Source organism: Mycteria americana, chromosome 8, assembly GCF_035582795.1.
Source record: "Mycteria americana isolate JAX WOST 10 ecotype Jacksonville Zoo and Gardens chromosome 8, USCA_MyAme_1.0, whole genome shotgun sequence".
Classification (NCBI taxonomy): domain Eukaryota; kingdom Metazoa; phylum Chordata; class Aves; order Ciconiiformes; family Ciconiidae; genus Mycteria; species Mycteria americana.
Window position 1 is genome coordinate 3,046,365 of NC_134372.1, and position 19,851 is coordinate 3,066,215.

General features: G+C 43.0%; 1 protein-coding gene across 4 annotated transcripts in view; it reads left to right on the forward strand.

The window, feature by feature from the left end:
* FNIP1 (folliculin interacting protein 1) overlaps positions 1-19,851 on the forward strand; it is a 70,744-nt gene that overhangs the window by 7,072 nt on the left and 43,821 nt on the right. The window contains exon 1 of one of the 4 annotated variants that reach the window (XM_075510126.1): positions 16,681-16,706. The exons of the other annotated variants lie outside the window; for them this stretch is intronic. Within the exon in view, the coding sequence (XP_075366241.1) occupies positions 16,696-16,706 (11 nt within the window). The 5' untranslated portion in view covers positions 16,681-16,695. Of the gene's footprint in view, positions 1-16,680; positions 16,707-19,851 lie in introns of those variants that run through there. 4 annotated transcript variants of the gene reach the window in all.

The window sequence follows — 19,851 nt, forward strand, 5'->3', positions numbered from 1 at the left end:
CAGTGGTGGTTGGGATCTTGCAGTGACTCGAGAACTTGGCATCACGAGGTCGCGCTGCCCTTAGTGGACATCACGAGGTGGGTGCCGTCAGCGTGCTCGGCTTCCTCCCAGCCTGCAACATCGCTTCCCCCCCCTGGGATGGCACGGGTTGTCTGAGGATGGCCTGCGGTCTCTTGCCTCGCTAAGCTGGAACAGTTGCTTTTTTGGTTCCCCTTCCAGCTTTTCAACTCTTCCTCTAAGTTAGAAATCTTTTTGAGGAGAGGCTGTAGTGAGTGAATCACGTGGTGCCTCTTTACCACTGGGATCTCTGCTGGTTAGGTCTTCGGGCCATGGTACTGCTTTGGATCTTGCCAGCTGATCAGGTGAATCCTTTGATTTTACTTCAGGTTTTTCCTGGATGTCCAACGGTACGTGCCAGACAAGTGAGTGTGGCAGTTTTGCCTCTGGAAGGCATGGATGCCTGCTGTCCTCTTCCCTGTGGGTTTGACCCAATGGGGCTGAGACGGACCCTGCTCCTGTGCTTGTTCTGTGGAGACAGGGTGAGCTGGCCCATCATCTCCACTGTGGGAGAAAGAGTATGTTGGCTTCTTGACATGATTTCTGTGTGTCTGAAAATGTATGTGTAGGTACACTAGAGTAAAAATGCTTCTTTACACTTGGGTTAGGCTGGCAAGTGTTGTAAGAAGGTGTTTCTGCAAACTTAGGGGTGCTGTTTTTTCCGTCCTTCTCCAGGTGAGGTCGTAGGGGCATGAAGATGTGCCAGGAGCATGGGGTGTATGTGCCTGTTTGTGCACTGTGAGGTCTTCTCCTTTTCTGAAACAGTTCCACCGTTCATTTTCTGGTGACTGAAGGTGTGTTTACCCGACTCGGGTTGTAAACCTTGCTTTCTTGGGATGATCAGCTCCTCTGGTTGACAGATGGATTCTTTGTGTTTTCAAAGGGGTTTATCCTTTACTGTGTGTATGCTGAGTTAGCGTATGCTCATGGCGACAGCTTGGATGAATTCAGGCTTCTGTTCTGGATTAAACTGGTCCAGCGTGACTTAGAGTCTGAAACTTGTGTTGTAATTTTGGCTGAATGCTGGAGGTGACCGCTTTAGAAGTGTCTTTTACAAGTGGAAAGTAACACACTCGGTGGTTTCATGCTCAGAGGCTGTGTTCCCTCCTGTTGCTACATCTGGAGCAGAATGTCTGCAAGATCACATGTTCGTGAGTAACGTTAGGAAAAATGCAGAGCTCAGTTGCACCAGCGAATCCACAGCATGGTTGTGCTAGGCTTCCAGAGTCGGCTGAGAGCAAAATTTGTCTCTGAGGACTTGAAAAAAAAAATTGAGTTTGTGGTATAGATAGAGAACCTTATTCTATAAAATATCTGCTGGAGGGAAAAAAAGTTATGCCCATTAAAAACAGGAAGTAATTTTAGTCATCTGTAAATAACTTGCTAATGCGCCAGCTACTCCACCTTATACTGAGTAGTAACAGAATTCATATAAGGGAAATATTCCTTTGAAAAAACTCATTTGCACAAAATACACATGTGATTCCGCTGCGCCTAAGGAATGTGACCGTAACGATTACATTCAAAAGGGGCAGTTCTCTCTGCAGGATTAATCACTAATTTCTAAAAATACATGCCCAAATGTGTTCTGCTCCGTAGAAGTGTGAACAGTTATTATGTAGTCTTTGTATCAAAGACTTTGTATCAAAAAGGATTTATTTATATTTACAACAATGTGTTGTGCTGTTGCTTGGTGCTCAACTGAAGCTTTTAATTGAGGTAATTCTGCACATTTGCGTAAGAAGTATGACCTTTTTCTTTTCTGAAACAGATAGCTTCTGTAGATACTATTATTCAGAATACAATACACTGCAGAGAAACTTGTTCAAACATGTGAATTGCAGCACAAAATACTACACAAACTGCATATAGAATATCAACAGTGCGTGCATATAGCATGCATCCACGAGTACAGTGTGTTTGTACAAAGTTTTCTGTCTTTTCTGAAAAAGTAATTTCATAGCCCTTACCGAGTGATTAAACTTTTGGACTTAAGCAGTTTGACTACATGTAAAAGCTCTTTATTTTCAACAGTCTTGCCTGATGCTTTTGGGGTGATAATCTGGGTATCCTCCAGCTTTTACGTATTACCTGGCCTTGAAAGAACCCCCCGTTTTGTACAGGTGAAGGAGTCTTTGCAGTGATGCCAGTGTCACGTAGTAACACCAAGCTCGGCTGTAGACACCCCCTGTCCGCTTCAGCCTGAACAACCCAACAGTACTCCGTGATCGGTTGTAGCATGAGTGCGGACCGGGGAGGCAGCCGTTGCCGAAAGCAGCCATCTTGAAGCATGGAAATGATCCATCACACACCACTGATCCTGCTCTGTTTCTCCAGGATGCTTCCACAACATCGTCAGTGGTGATTTTGGCCTAAAATGAGTAAAATATATCACAGAAACAATCGTATTTCCTGTAGTATAGGTACTGCTCGTGCCCTGCGCGTTCATGGTATTTGATACTCCTCCAGACCTGCGTGTGCCTCATTAGCAGTGTCTTCAAATGTCTTTCCCTTGCTCCAGCCAAAATGTCAACAAAACATAAAACTTCTAATAGCACCACAAACCCTCTACCCTTCCAGTTTGTGTGATATATAACTGGAAAGAAACAGGAGCCAAATTACAGTTCTCTGCCATCTGTTTTAGTTGATAAATGAAGAAACTTTGAGCTCAGTTCAGCCCTGACTTAAGGTCCTGGCATTGTGCCTATTTAAGCCAGAGCAGTATCTTCACCCCAGTTCCTGTGTCATTTTCCACTTTAAGAGACAGAAGGTATATTGTTTGTTTGAACATCGCCCATAGGAGCAGTTGCTTTGCTATACACTTTCTTTGTTTTTTATTTTAGCCTCGGTACCTATGGAAATGGTGGCTTACGCAGCGCTGCGCTCGGTCTTGTGCTCCCCTCTTAGTAATTTCTAAACCTTTTGATTGACTTCAGTCGTGTGTGGTGGAGAATGTGAGAACAGAAGTCCGAGTGAGCTGAGTTTCTGTAACTTTAGCAAAAATGCTGTTGGGTGCCTCCTGCCAGTTAGTACCCCTGAAGCTCTGAGTTGGCTACATGTCATTGTGTTGCTCTTTCCAGTGGGCACGTCAGAAGAGACATGGGGACAGCCAGAGTATGGGCATATTGGAAGACAACAGTAGACATGTGGCTTCATAGTTTGCTCAGGGAACAGCTATAGTGTGACCACAAGAAAGGCCAGTCCTGGACTACTGTGAATACCAGAATATAAAAATCTCTGTTTGCTGAATTACTCTGCTTTCTAGCTAGTACTAAAATACACACCGTCTACTACATACCCACGTTTCTCTTGCCTCCTGCATTCCTTGCACAACTTTGTCTCAGCTAGCTGAGAAATGAACTACCAAACAGCAATGAGATTCTTGTCAGGTTTTTTTGTGACCCTCCTGAAGACCTACCTAAAAATTTTCTTGCCATTTGGAGAGGTGGCTGAATGGTTTGTTTACTCCTTTTCATGTAACTTGATACCAGAAATTGGTAGAAAAATGGTGCTAGTTCAGGTGTTAATGAAAAATAGGTGCCGATGATAAGCTGCGTGGTTGTGTGTGCAGGCAGCAGAGGCTGCCAAACAGGGGGTGAGCGTGCTCTCCTTCTCAGAAGCTTGTTCTAGTTGAATGACGTTATCTGAACATCTGAGAAGCTGTTAAGGAAGAAGTCTGCCAGAATTTTCTTGTTCCTACAGGAAAACTTACAGTATTACCCCCAAAGACAGAGTTAAAGAAATGCCTCAAATGTTAGGACAGTGACTTGGCTTACAGCGTTAACTTTGTTTCTATTTAAAGGCAGCCCAAACTCTGACATATAACTTAAATAGTCAGACAGAAAAAGGTGGTTGGTTTATTTTTTTGGTACTTAAACATATTTCAGCTGCTGTGAGTTACTGGAAATTACTTTCTTAGTAGAAAAGGAAATTGTTCTACTGACAGCATGGAGGGCTAAGAAGCTGTGAAAATGAGCATGTTGGTTTCTTAACCACGTGTATTTTCTAGTCATACGAGAGATGCTAATCATGAACTCACAACTTCTTTTTTTCCAAAACAGCCATAATTAAAAAGTATAGAATTTAAAAAAAAAAATCAAAGCAACTTAAAATAAATTCTTATGAGACTGTGACAGAATTATATCTTTATATAAAACAGAAATGTTTATCAAACTTTCTTTTTCAGATAAGCAAAAATACCACTTTGGTATAAGACTGATTTAATTTACTTGCTTTATATTTTAGTGGTTTTTTCATAGTATCTTATGTGCAGTTATCTGCAAATGAATTATTTTGGTTAGTCTGACAATGTATCTACTTTAAAATGTGTCATCAGATTTTCTTTTTCAATTGAAGAATGCTCACAGAACTGCTAGATGGCTTGTGTTTGTGTGTTGTGTAAGACTTTTTTTTTTTCACATTGGGGCCAGAAGGTAAGACACCAGGTATTAGGGTTTTTGTTTGTTTTGGGTTTTGGTTTGGGTTGTTTTTTCCCCCCACCTGGATTTGGTATATATTAATTTAAAGACTGGTCTTTTCTATTAGTAGCTAGCAGGACAAGTCAGCTAAATTACACTCAGGAGATGACAGTTCACACCCACGCTGGAGAAAAAACCATGCAAGATAAAGTAAAATTCACTAACGGCAATTGTTCTCATCTGTATGGATAGAGAAAACAGAGGAAAATAAAATGTACAGGGAACAGGGAGTTTGACAAGAGATTGTTTCTATATAAAATTTAAAAAAATAAGAGAAACTTAGAGATGAAGGCAAATACAAAATGGCCCAGTCCTATGAAATTCTGAGCATCCTCAGCATAACTCAGTGGGGTTTGGAGGCTTTCAGTGCTGCAACCTTGAGCCTTGCTGAAGGATATTCATGCTGGAAGAAAAGAGATCCTACAAGCAAGAAAGACCCTACTCTCAGATCTCTGTCTCCTATATATATATATATGTGTGTGTGTCTGTGTACGTATATATGTATATTTCAAAATATACCCAGGTGCCTTCGTTTGCTGACATGGCTCTGAGTGCACGTGCACCTGTATAAACTTCCAGTAATCAGAGGCCATAAAGCAAGAGCCTACCTACCTTGTTCAGCAGAGTGCTTGACTGTTGTCTTTGTAGTGAGGTCTTGTGTTTTCCCCCAGCAGTGAGACAGATAAATCCTGTACACTGTGTAGACAGGCCTAAATTGTTTTAATATAATGCTGGACAGACTCGATTGGTTCTGATCTAAGAAGCATAGTTCTAAGATTTTTGTGTTAGGGTTTAGGGGGCGATAGTTGCTGTATAAATATGCTAAGATATTAGCAACAGAAGAGATGGAGAGACTTTTGAAAACTAAAATCTTTATTTTCTTTCACTTTTTCTTGCCCACAAGACACAAAAAGATCGTTCCCCGCATTTGTCAGCGCAGCGCTTGTGGCCCCAGGAGCAGCTGGAGACCACCGCTTATGTATCTCAATGGAGAGAAGGGGCCAGGGCTGGTAGGTGGTCTGGCTCCACCTTCTGCATAGCAGCAGTAAAGCAGAGGGGAGAGGGGTGCAATGGGCTTTTATTTGGAAGGTACAACATGAACAGTGACGGCTACTAAGTACAAAAAATACAAGTCAGGCTGGAAATGCTGGGTGTGAAGTGAGTGTAATGAGTATAAAGTGGTAGTGTTTTGGAGTTGCTCTGTGCTCAGAAAGATAGAAAGATAACGTGTGCAAGTGTAGTTGGAAGCAGTTGGACGGTGCTGCCGTGATTTAATGCATCCATTTTACAGGGTTCTTTCTGCTTGGTATTCCCTGAGCCTCGTAATGTTCTCCCTCATCATCACTGTCCCCGTTGTTTGGTGCTCTGCGTTGGAAACTAGTATTTACACGCATGCACGCACACACACACACAGAGGAAGAAAAGAGTTAAAGCCCAGCTGACTTTCCCTTCCATTTTTCTGTTCTCTCCTTAGTTTTGTCCTGTCCGAGACCTGCAGTGCTGCCTCTCCTTTCTGAAGGTTTCCCCTGGGTGCTGTACCATCCCCTCCTCCTCCTGCCACAAGCAGTAGGGTGCATCCTGTTTGGGGTTACTGCTGTGTCACTTGAAATGACATGCGCTAGCATGAGAAGGGGAAAGGGAACGGAAGAGCCAAGTGAGCGATTACTTTGCCAACAGCTCCTTTCCAAAAAATAAATAAAAAAAAAAATCCAACAAAACAACCTAGTCCAAAATGTCCTGGTGGCATTGACAGCTATTGCTGTCCAGCACGTGAGCCTTTCTTTCCTGTTGATGCAGCAGAATAAATAGCTTCATGTGGTGCTGTTACTGGTTCACAGCAGGGTACCTGCGGCACTAGGCTTCTTTGAGTTCCCCCATCTTACAGATGCTCGTGTGGACGGACTGAATAGGGAGAAAAAAGATGAGGCAGGAAAATACTTGTGAATGAGAAAGTAAAGCTGAGTCTGCCACTCCATAGGAATGAGAGGAAATAATAAATATTTTTTTGTTCTTGTTAGACTGCGGTACATGAACTACAGAAGATGCAAGAGCTGATGCTGAGCTGATCGGAGCTAGTTGGGAAGTGTCTCATTCTGCTGCAACCCCAGGAGAGTCCCGCTAGGAGACAGGCAGGAGTTGCCCTAGCCACATCTGTTGGCACGCTGTGTTGGCTGGGAGTGTCTGGAACTGCACTCTCATCAAATCCATTACCACCGGCAAAAAGGGGTTTATTGAACATATACTAAATACATATATATATCTTGATTGAGTACAACCTCTCCCAGCAGAACAATGTAGGTTTTATCAAGTGTTTCTGTTGATTCTGTGAGCTGTGAGGCAGAGCTGGTTTGGAGTGTGTGTTCCAGCCCAATCCTGCGATAAGGAAGGTGTGTGTTTGGAGTGAGTTTCAGTGCTGATATCCAGGGAGGGCACGCTGAGCTGAACCTGCAATTTCTTTATCACAGACGAAGATTTTAACAATAAGAATAGCTATGTGGACACACACGGGCTGTTTTCAACAGATGCTCAGAGCTTGCATGGATCTGTCTTGTGGAGTTTTCAGTAAGAGTTGACCAGTTCAGCTGTTCTGCAGTGGAAAACCCCCCTAGATGGATAGTTGTGTTGAAAAGCTCATTTTGTTTAATCATCACAGGGCAGTGACCAGTCCTACACTGTATTTTCCATTCCTACCATTCTTAGAAACCCAAGATGGCGAGCATGTAGTGAGACCTTGAAAACGAAAGGGGATGGCAGAAAATGTGAGAGTACAGAGTTCAGTACGGCAATGGGCAAAGCACTCTACTGCAAACTCAGTAGAGCACTTTGTTAAGCTTGGTTTAAAGATTGAGCAGCTCCTTTACAATCAGAGGGACCGCTAGCTGGCTGACAGCTAAAAGCAGGCTTAAGTGCTCTGCTGCTTTGGGGAACCAGAGTATTCAGGACCTCACAGTTTTGGTGCATTTGTTTGTTAGGTGTCACGCTGTTCCATTATTCTGGGAGTCTGTATTTTTTTGCAGCTATCAAATGAAGTTGTATGGCCATGTGGCTTGTTCAAGCATCTGATTTTTTTCTTCGTCCTCATGTCCTTATGAGTTACATAAAAGTGAAGTCAAGCAATGCCTTTAGTGTCTGCTCTATATAGATCTACCTGAAATAGTTTCAGGTCACCTTTGAATGCTTAATTTGGAAAACAATTGAGCAGCATGACTCTTGCCTTGGAGAATTGAGCAGTCTAGGCTCCTCGCAGTAGTCTTGGGGCTCTTGCAATATCTACGCAAATCAAGATCTCATCCCTTCCGCAAATTAAGTAGGGGCTCGTTCAACTTGTAGAGCCAGTAAGGGAGGGATGTTCAGTCCGTGGGTTGGAGCCAAGTTAGAAAAGTCTTCCTTCCTGAAAAGCAGCTCTAGGATAGCTCCAGTCCACCTAGATGTTCATTAATGTTATTTGGCAGATCTATGAAAGTGTTCCTAATTGTTTCTGGTTCAGAGCCTGGCAGTAGTCTTGAAATGCAGTGAACTTCCTGGTTAGTAGTTTTGAGGGTTAACTAAGGGGGTTGGTTAAAGGCTCCCAGGCGCAGAGCTGTCACGGAAGCAAGTAACCACTCTGCGTGCGGAAAGGTTGCAGAAGTGGGCAAAGCATCGCATCGGACTTGTGAAGGTGTTGGAGGATGCTTAGGTGGCAAGTGACAAACACAGTGGTGTCAGACAGTTGTTGATTCACGGGGAGTATCTATCATTAGCACTCGTGGGATATCGGTATAAATGAGCACCACGTACAGATAGGCCAGACCGGGATTTCATTCCACAGATGTTAATTTGTTATACTTGTTTATACAGTCATCCTCTGTCTTTAGTTTGCAGTTGTTCCTATGTAACTGAGATGGGTTTTTGGTGAAATCTGAGGGGGGAATAAGACTGAGTCAGCACTCTACTTGAGCCATGTGCTTTAAGTATGTAAGTAGTTTCATTGCTCCCAACGAAACTGCTCATGTGCTTAGCATTAGGCATGTGTTTTCAATAAGTTGCTGATCCAGAGTCTAATTTTTTTTTTGAGTAAAATCTACACAAATGAGGAGGGTAGGACTACAAACACACAATGTTTAAAATGTTACAAATTAAAGATTTAAGGTAGCAGTATTCAGGAAGAAAGCTTTTGGCATTTAATGCGTTTTAGTGACACACTGAGCTTCAATGTCCCCTTTGTTGGAAAAATGATCATTATCTGTTAATTTTATGTGACTGTCTTGATAAAGGACCTGGTAATGTAGCAAGCTAAAGTTCGCTGTAGTCCTCTACACCACCAGGCTTTAGACCGAAAGCAGCATTTTGGGATTATCCCTATGTCAAACCTCGGTTGAACCGAGTACATACAAATAATTGTCTGCCAGCTTTTCCTATTACAAATACACAGTTTGTGAAATTGGTTTACCATGTCCTGAAAATTTCTTTGATATTTTTAAAAGCCTGTTGCTATGGCAGCCAGACCCCATAACAGAAAAGCTTTTTGGTAACAAGAAGGCTAAGAAATTCTGTTAAGATTCAGGAATAAAGCCATAGCAAAATAGCTTGTATTCTTTTTTCGAAAGCAAACAAAGCAACCCCAGAGGAAAGCATGATATCCTGAAGCAGCTTGGACCTGGATTACCAGATGGAAGGGCACACCCTGCTCGCAGGGCTTGCTGAGCTCGGCCGGGGAGCTTGCCCTGCAAATGCTCAAGCTGGTCTCAGCTCTTATGGCAGCGAAGAATCAGGGAGTTCACAAGCATCTTGCTCTGAAATCGCTGAGATGTCTTTTTTTTTTTTTTTTTTCATACGGAAAGGTTGAAGTGATTTGCTGGTTTGGCTTATGGGCAAGGAAACATGAGTTTTGCTTCTCAGAACTGGATGTCCCCTTTGTGCTTTGCTAGTACAGAAACTGGCAGAACAGGCATTACTTTTTCTTTGACGTTAGGGCTTGCAGCCCTATTTCCTTGTGTCTCATGACTGAGTGAATCAACACCTAATTAAACAGTCACATGAGGGACAGAGTAAAATGCTGCTCAGGCACTGATCATTGTGAATCTTTGGAGAATAACTACTTACATCTGTCTTCCTCCTTCTCCAAGGAACCCTGAACAGCTGCAGCTTTGCCTTTTTTTTTTTTTTTTTTTCAAGGGAAAAAGGATCACGTAAACCTCAGCTAAAGCAATGCTGTCTGGGCAGAAAAATGGGACCTGGGGTAGGGGGAAAAGATGACTCGGAAGTACTGGACAAAATCTTGAGAAATTGGAATGATTTGAGTTTGTGGTGGGGATGACTTAGCTGAAAGCTTGAAGTTGTAGTCCTTGTGCATTTGACACTCCTGGGAATTTAACTGAAAATGTGAATGTTGGGCAAGGAAGTATAGTAAGCTCTTTGGAGTGGTCTGGGGGGATTCTTGATATTTTTAACATTAGTTGTAATTCTTTTGCTCGCAGCACGTTATGAAAGGTCCATAACAATTGCTTTCCATCTCTGAGTGGCAAATACTTGTGTGGAGATTTACTGGGCTCTCAATTATCACTCAGTCACAAGAGCAGCCACCTTAATCAATTACACAGACGTGGCCTACAGCCAAGGAATGCTCAAATCCCCATGCTGCCTGCTCGCGCTGTATGACTTTCACCACCAAGGCAATATTTTTTTCCCCTTAAAAAAACCTCACGAAACAAGTATTACAGGATGTTTTAATCAGCGTAAGCAGATGGCTGCCTCCACCCTGACACGGCAGTGGGCTCCCAGGTAGCGCGTGGGACGTGCTGGGCTCTGCAGCAGATGCCTGGGTCTATAGCGGGCGGTGTTCTTGCCATCGTGCCCTGGCACCGGAGGTGGCGGTGGCTGGGATGCTCCATGGTGCAGTGCTTCCAGGCTGGAGGTATCAACCAGGGGTCATCCTGGCCTGCCTGCTGCGAGGCTGGTGGGGTTCGGGGCTGGGCTCAGCCCAGGAGAAAGCAGGGTCTGGGCAGCTGCCCTGGCAGGGACCCACTGCCTGCAGGGACCCTGGGCACAGCATCCCGGTCGCCCACCCCGGTGCAGCTCACGAGTTAAAAAGCATGACATAAAAAAAAATGCAGCTGTTTACATTCTGGTCTTTTAGCCTTTAAAAAGATATTTATTTCCTGATATATCTACCTGATAAAAAAGCGGTTATTTAGATGTGTTTACTCAGTGTTGGTGCAGAAATCACATGGCATGTCAGGCATAGCTAGAGTACACTAGCAATTTGTTTATGCACCTTGCAGCTTTTTTTTTTTTAATATCTCCTGAAGTAATGTATTGAGAATCTCAGTTTTCACTTGTGTAAAAAGAAGAAAGGAAAACTGGCATAGTCCTTACAGTTGCTGGGAAGAGCGTGAAAATAAAAGCCTTAAAGACTCTTTAAGCTGAAGATAAATACAATTAATTCAATGTTTGTCTATTAAAAAATGAAAATGTCAGGATTCCTCAACCAACGTGCTCTTGTTACATCAGGAGTCATTGAAGGGTTTATTAGTAATATTAGAATTGATAGCACTGGTGGAGCTATAGTGATCCCTCTAAGATGTCTTCATTTTCATGGCAACAGAGTTCTTGCAGTCAACCTTGACTCTAATATATCTTCTTTTCGTTATATCATATCTTAATATCTGTGATCTCCAAAATAAAAAGCAGCAATTCACCATTAAGTTATCTAAGCAATAAACTTTACAGTTGATACATCTAAGCCCGTGAGCGCTTTTTTTTTCTGTCTAGCACTGTGAAACAGTCACTTTTTTATCATATTTGTAATTCTCAACAGTGGTAGCTCAGATGCAACATAGATGCTGGTTTTCATGGGCCAAGTTTGCTTTATTGTCTACTGCAAACTCTCATGTATCAGGCAAAGATAGATGCTGCATGTCACTGAGTGTTGTATTGTCATTCACATTTTGAAGAGGGGATGGAAAACAGAAGTTAGCTTTATGTGTGGATTTAAGGATTGAAGAACCTATCTAGACATCTCCAGAATTACACAATGTAAAGGGGGGAAAAAGACTTCCCCCCATAACCCTCCTCTGCTACACTAGATGTATAGCATCACTGTGTGACTTTAGACAATTCTTTATTTCCACCAACTGTTTATGTGTAGCAAAAGCAATTTGTATCGCAACTTTTTTCTTCCCAACTTTTCATTAAACACACGCACAATACTGAACTATTTACACTTTATTTTTAATAGCTACAGCAAAAGATTATTATGCTCTGCACACCCGAGAGTGCACAATAAAATAACTGTTTGGCGGGGGGAAAATGCCCTGTTGTCTTGCAGTACCAGTTGGTATTATGGAGGTTTGTTCGGTGTCTTATTTATAGTAGATTGCAATTCGAAATGTGATACAAAACAAACACCAATGTTCCAGTAGCTTAACCATGCATCAGCTTTTTACTTTGGTAGTTATTTTTATTTTAAGCATCTTTTATCATGGCTTGAAAAATTACAACAGTGAAGGGACAGTCAATCTGCTGAGGTCTCAGCATCCACGTTCTTAAAAGAAAGATAATGTTGCATGTCGCACCCTCCAAGCATGCTCCCAGGCAGGTTTGCATTTATGCTGATGCTCCTTTATACCGCCCATAGAGACATTTATTCCAGTCATGAGACCTCTTGCTGCTACTGAGAATCCTGTGTATGGAGAGTTTATAAACTTTGGTTCTCTGCTGATTTTTTTTTTTTTTTGCATATGAAAAGCACTTTTTTCAGTATTTAAAAATCTGGTTTCCTTTAAATAAAATGGGGCCTAGGTTTTGAAAAAACCTGTGGACTGCTTGAAGTGATCTTTCTCATCGTTTTGGCTCTTGCTGACCTTTGGCTGGGCTTATGTTTGTGCGTGCATATCTATGGTGCGTGCAGGTATGTGTGTGAGCTCCAGTTGTATACGGAGGGTTTATGCTTTAATACTGTCCACTCTTCTTCTCCAGCAGTGAGGAATTCAGTGGAACTTTTTTTTGCAGGGATACAAAAATGGACAGAAAGCACATTTTTTTTAAAAGTCTAGCTCAGTGCTAATCCTCCCAAGGCAAGTATTTTGTAGATAAATTATATCCAAGTATTTCTAGTCAGATTTCAAATAACATGCTAATTGGTTTTCTCTCTTTTTGTCTAGCGTGGCTTCCAGCTCCTACCTGGGTGCATTACTAAGCAATAAACATTTCTTGGCTTGCTTACTGCCTCTTTGTCATGTGCATTTACAACACGTGTGAGGGAAGCCTTCTTTCATGAGAAAGACTAAAAAAACTTGTTAAGGCAGTGGAGAACAAAACTGAATAATTTCATTACTTTTTTAGCTTGTGGTTGGAGCAAACTATTGTCTCCTCAGTTTAAAATCAGATGATCTACACCCAAAAGGTGCGTATGAGCCTTTGCAGTATTTCTAAACCTTTTCAGAAATGCCTTTGGATAAAATGAATGAAGTAATTCTTTTCAGTGCTCTTTTGTTTTGAGGATTTTTTTTTTTTGGCTTAAGCATGTTTAAGAGTGAGCCGCAGCCCCAGTCTGGCACTGGGGTCTGCAGAGAACCCCTGGGGTGGGATGTACTTCATCCTCTCAGCCGATCCATGCGGCTGGACACCATCACCCACATCTTTCCCAGCCGCAGTCGGGTGGATGTGCATGGATACTGAAATGCCCTCCCAGGATCTCTCTGGAAGGTGATGGGCTAAGGCAGGAGATTTTGATCACTTTATTTCTTGAACTTGTTAAATGTTTTTCTGAAGCTAGATAATATTATCAGCTTTGTTTTCCAAGTTCAAATTTACATGTGCACACACACAAAAAAAAAACCTGCACCTTTTCAAAGTGATGGAGAGTATCATGTTCCCTGGCAAAGCCGAATACTGCTTAGGTGGTAAATGAGGGATGTTTTTGGATTTGAGGGGAGGTGTGGGGGTGGGGAAAGCTGCCTTTCTGGAGACACCTTTCAATGATAGATGCCCTAGGCCTGTTGCAAACCCCATAAAGCTTTCACAGCATAGGTGAAAACAAGTTACTGTAGCTGGAATACAACCAATACTGCAATTATAACTTTTTTTTTTACTAACCAATGGCCCATTTTGGGTTTTATTTTTATACCCCCCCCAGAAACAGTACAGATAAGCAGTGAGGAGCGGCCGAGGGGCTGTGCCGTGCCCCTCTGCACTGCAGGCTGCCGTCAGTCGAGCAGGGTGGGTTATGGTTCTGCACGCCTGCCCTGCGTTCCCCCATCCCTGCATGGCCTGGACCTTCTCTGAGCATGGCTTTGCGTCTGCGGTTGGCAGCCAGTAGGTTTGGATTTGAGTGCAGGCTTGGACCCAGGTTTAAAATACCATAGCTACATACTGGTGTGACCAGAACATCTCGCTGTCCTCAGAAATTTAGAATCAGACTTTGTTTTTGAAAACTTCTCTACTCTGTTCCAGCTCAGTAAATAGGATGTTCGCTGTGCCTGGATATACACCTAGAGAAGAGGATGGTGTGTGTTTAATCTTAAAGAGGCCTGAGTATTTTCTTGGATGTGGGAATGGTGACAGTGTGTTTGAACCAACATTGAGTATCTGAAGTCCTTCCTCAAGCAATAAATATTCACTGATCTGGCTAAAACACTGTTTACTCTCTGTACACTTTGAGTCTGTCTCTATTTGAAGAGAATTCCTTCCAGTATTTTTCCTGGTCAGTTGTTGGATGGAGGCTGGGTCTGCTTTCAAAGCACTTGTCTTTAATACGCATCAGGTTACCCTGAGGTAAAATGGAAACCTTAGATGTTACTCCTGTAAATAAATGTTTACATAATATATTGCACTGAACTTCTCAGCATTGCATGTCTAAGGAAAAAAGGTCACTTTTGACATCAGTAACCTTTAGAGAACGATGCGCTTGCCACACAGGTAAAGAAAGTTACTGTGCACAGCACGTTCCTTTCACTAGATCAAGAAGGTAGGAAGAGGTCAAATGTTAGTGCTTACAACTCCCAAGGCTTGGCCTTTTAAGCTTTAAAGGCAAGATTTGGTTTTAAGGCATGGGTCCTGTAAACAGTACACACCCAATTTTGCTCATGTGAGTAATTCCATTGAATTCCCTGGCAGTAGTCACATATGAAAAGCTGAGTCTATAATGTACGTCTGTGTGGGGTCAGGACCTCAGCTCTTCATTTCAAAATGAGAAATTTGCTGTGTAACATTAATGGTCACAAAAGATAGTGGTTTTGGATTTGGAACGAAGTAAGCATCTATCTCTTTGCGTTTGTGTCAAAACACTTGCCCAGCACCAAATATCAAAATACTACCTTCCTATAAGTCAGCAGCAAAAGTGCTGTTGTGTCAATAGATTAAGAATTTCTCCCTGAACGTAATCCAGCAGATGTGTAGCAGAAGAGGGAGCTCGGTATTCTCCGGTGGAATCCATCCTGGGTGGCAAAACATCATCCGGGCTGTTGGGATTGCTGGGTCTGGGGACCAGAGCCCATGAACAAGTGCCTCAGCTCACCCGCTCTGTGATACCGGGGAATCATCGATAGCCTCAACTTTTTGTGGTGGGGTGCAGTGGAACAGGACATCCTGATGATAAATGGATTTTTGCTGCCTTTGTATTTGAAATATTGGCAAAACCTGTAGGTTTTCCTACAGTAGGAGCTATGATGCTACAGTCTCCTGCGTTTATATATTTCTTGATCTTTGTCCAAATGTAATACAAAATTAATAGTATGAATGATTAGCCCCACATATGCCTGTGACAATAGTTGATGGCTTTTAATGTGCATTGCTTTTTTGGATGCCTGGTTCCTTCTTCACTTCCCTGTCCCTCTCTCTCGCTCCTCCCCCACAATTTAGAGAAAAAAAAAGTTCTTTAAATAGCAAGCTCTTTGCTTTTGTGATGTGCCGGGCAGCCTTCCTAGCATGGCCCGGGTTACCACAAGAGCAATCACGAAACCTTGTTTACAGCTATCAGGTTGGTCAGGATTTCTTTGTGGGCATTATTTCACATCTTCCCTCCCCCCCCCCCCCCCTTAAAAAAACGTATATATTGCCATCCAGTTGTCTTGCATGTTCCTGATGCTTCACTTGTAATATTAATGAGCCCTTACAGGGCATACAGTGCTTTCTTTGTTCTTATAGGAGCTGATGGGGAGGGGGAGTGGGTGCTGCTGTGATGCACGGAACAGAGCTGGTTTTACTTAGCCTGCAGACACGCTGGAGAGCTCAGCACCGGCCATGCAAAGGCAGGCAGCAAGCAGCGGTAGCTGTAGGCACCTCTTCCCCCTTCCCAGCGCGCCTGCAAACAAGACCCCGTGTAGCTGGAACCTTTAAAGGCCCGTGTTTGAGGGGTGGAATGGCGGGCAGGGGTCGGCGGCGGCGCTGGGCTTGGTGGCGGATGGCGGCTCCAGGTGGCACACGCTGACAGCTGGGTCACATGATGGCTGTCAGCGCTCACTTTTCCACCCCTCTGCCTCCGCTCTCCCGGGTTCCAGCACAAGCATCCCGTCGCTTCCAAGAATGTAAAGGCTGGGGGTGCAGTCTGGAAGGAGGCCGCGTTGCTTTGCCCCCCCCGCTTCTTGTCCGAGCAGGCTGAATTCCCGACGGCCGCGGGTCGTGGAGGTGCAGGACGGACGGCAGCCACAGTTGCCAGGGGACTTGGGTCATGAGACTCAACTCCGATCGCGTTCGCTAGAGGAGGAGGATAGATGGGACTGACATGTACGCTCCGGCGCCTGCCAAAGCAGCGCTTAGCTTTCCAATGAATTAGATCGATCTTCTCTGCAGCAATACACTGGAAGAGACAAAGGAACGGGGAAGACGGGCGATATTTACTTGAGCTGAAATCCCAGGCTGTGCAACAGCATGGAGGGGCAGGATTTGGGTTATGAAACTCCAGGGCAGTGCAAACCCAGCCTGGTGCAAACGCCGATATTGCGCTTCAGCGAACTGCTTGCTTTAAGGCGGGTTTTGTGATCCTGTTGCTAGGATGAAGCCTTTTGCATTGCAGCATGGAGAGTCTTTTGTCTGAGTTAAATTCAGACCTCTTGATATGTCACCTGACAGTCTTGTGGTTTTGGATGAATATGGCTCATTGCTATTATTAACCTGAGTTGGCAGCCGGGCACAACAGGAGTTTATAGGGATTTTGAAAAGTGGAACTGCTCGGGGGACAAAGATGCTTCCCAGGTACGATCACTGCACAGTTCTTGAGATTATTTTGATTACTTGAAAGCATAATATTTTCACTGTGATGAAAGTATTTCTCTTCCACAGATGCGAAGCTTTTAGAGATTTAATTTTTTTTATGGTGGTTCTTAAATTATATGCTAAATGGCACGAATTTTTTTTTTTCCCCGGAATTGGTTCTATCTGTTGTAATTTTGCGAAGGGAAGTGCAGTCTACTTGAATAATGTAAAACATTGTGTTCAATCCTAGTGAATTTAACTGAAAGGAACTGTGTCTTGCTTGTGTGTGTTTTTTATTAAAACAGGTATTTCAGAAGAGCACACAGCTTGTGTGTCTGTTCATCTATGTGCATATATTTGCATGCATGTATGTGCTTAAATCAGCTAAAAGCTGAACAGGTACCTTTTTGACAGGACATATGTGAAGTAGTCCCAAAAATATTCTATGAAATTACTAATACGAACTGTACATTCTGAAGCTGTGTAAATTGCAAAGTTACTCAACATGCTACACATCTTTAACAAAAACCTTCCAACCTACTTATTTTCAATATCACACTCCAGATTGTGATTAATGTGTTGACTAGACTGCACCTAACATGTATATATGTCTTTTTGCTTGTGGAAAGGCATCTGGCTCATGTATTGGACTTTAGAGTATAAATTAGGTACCTTAATGAGAGCCAAGTGACTTGGTAGAAGGGAGAAAAAAATGAAAACAAAACTAAAGTCAGCTTCATATACAGTTAAAGAATTGGACAGAGCCAAGGACCCTGGAAGCTGATTGAAGTTTAGGTCCAACTTTGTTATACTGAGTGTGAAATATCTGGCTGACTGAATATGTGCCTAGTGTACAATATGTGCTTAGTGTAAGCAGCAGAAGTTTCCTGGAGCTCAAGTAGTGCAGCTATTCAAGGTGAGGATTGCTAAGCTGGTAAACGAACGAGACAGATTTATAGATGTGGCATGGAGCTGACCTCTACAGTGCTGCAGTGCCTGTGGACGTGTCACCCTCCTTCAAGAAATGAAAAGGGGGCGGCTTGGGTTTTTGTTTTTTTTTTAAAGAAACATTATTTCCTCCTGATAAACATTAAAAATATAACTGCTACAAGCAATCGCCCGTCGTGAGTGGTTGTCCCTGAGATGATCCACCATCTATCAGTTCTTCCAAGCTACCCGGAGTACAGGTCCGTTGACTTTTGCAAAACCCCAGCTGAGGTCAAATTGATAGAGGGCAGCGTCGCCCAAAGCGATGGGTAAACTCCTTCGCAATCGATTGTCACAGGCTCCCTCCGTGGCCTTGGTCAAGTCACAAACGCCGTTTTTCTCTGCAGGATCAGCAGGCGTACACCACAACAGTCGCACAACCCTGAAGTGACCTCAACTCTTGTAAAGATAATTATCTTGCAATATTTTTTCTAAGTATAGGCCCCGTGGTTTCTAGTTTAGGGATCTTCTTCCTCCTCGCAGCCTTACGGTCATGTTATGTCACCAGCATTTAAATGGAATCTCTCGCTGAAAATGCCAACTTTACAAATTGGCAATGCAGTCTGGATCATCCTTATCATATGAATCCTGACAAAGTTCTTTTGCATTTCAGGTGTTATTATTAAAAAAAAAATAAATAACCTGCCCGTGCCTCTTTCAAAAAAGCTAATGGATGGTCTTCCAACGCTGGAAGCATCGTTAACATGCCGTACGTGGCTGTTTTCATTGCTTCCGAATTAGCTGTGCTCTTTCAGAAAGGCCTACACAGCTGTCTTTGTACAATAACGGTCAAATAATAAGCCAATTATTGAATTGCAGTAGGAAGGTATTAAAATACATAGAATACCCTCCCCTTGTGTCCTATATACTCAACTTTTGTTGCATCTTCTCAGAGCCAAAAGAAAAAATCCAGTAACAGATAATAGAAATGTACAGAGGAATTTGGGCAGGAGAAGGGAATCCCTTGTTGGAAAAAGCGTCTCAGTCAGGGGCGAGAGGTGTATGAGATGATGGTTGGGCGAGGCAAGGACCATTTGCCTTCTGCTTCTGATCACCCTTCCCTATAACAAAGCAACGGCGGGATCCTAAATATGACTGGGCTGTATATGTGCAGGTGAGCAGGTGAGCATGCTTCGATGTGAATGTGCATCTCCGTGGAACGTGAAGGTAATCTGCATCTGAAATACCCCAGTGCACCCAGTGCAATGGTCTCATACTTACAACGTAAGCTCTTCAAGACAGGGACAGTCTCTGTCCAACGCTTGTGTAGGAGTTGGCCGGGTCTAAGCACCACCGTAACAACAATAGGACATGAAGAGGATCATCTGCAGTTGAAGATAAGCCCTGGGGATCCCTATGCCTCTGTTCTGATGCTCATCTTAACAGGAGTAAAGCAAGACGTTTCCTTCCACGCGGAGCCCCGCGAGGAGGGCATGGGGCGAGGTGGGCCTGCCGTCTGCTCTGCCCTGGCTGTTCCTGTCAGCTTTTTAAAAGGTGCTAACATGAAAAACACGCAGAACAGATAAGCTAGCATAAACTATAAATATCATCTGCGTAGATGCATTTAAAAATAGTTGGAAGTGATTCATCACCAGGCAGTTTTTATAACTATGGGTAACATGATGTAGGAAAACAATAGTTTGACTGATAGTTTCAACTTACTTCTTCAATGATTAGTCACATTCGGGTTTTGAGCAACTTTACTTTTTAGCAAACTCTTTTACAGTTCTTGCCTGGTTAATATCTCCATCAGCTTGTTTCAGTTGCTTTTCTTTAAGACTTCTAAAATAATCTGTGTTAATTATTAAAAAGTAATTGGATACTACCTAAGCTGTGTTAGTATGAAATTGTTTTAAATGTGAAGTCTCAGGCAGGAGGAAAAATAGTATTAAGCTAAACCCTTAATGTAATGAAGAAGTGCTGTTCATGTTGTAGTGGAAACAAGGGGGAAGGAATGTTATTTGCTTTCAATTACAGGGGAAAAATCTTGTATTTTAATTGGTGGAGTGGTAACGAAGGATTTCTGTGTCTGTCGTTTCATCTATTAAAACTTGCACAGAGTTGAAAAGAATACCAAGTTAAAGTCATTCAGTTGCCTCTTGCTGAGAAATGTCTGTGGCAGTAATAAACTCCAGGAACTAGATGCATGAGAAAATCC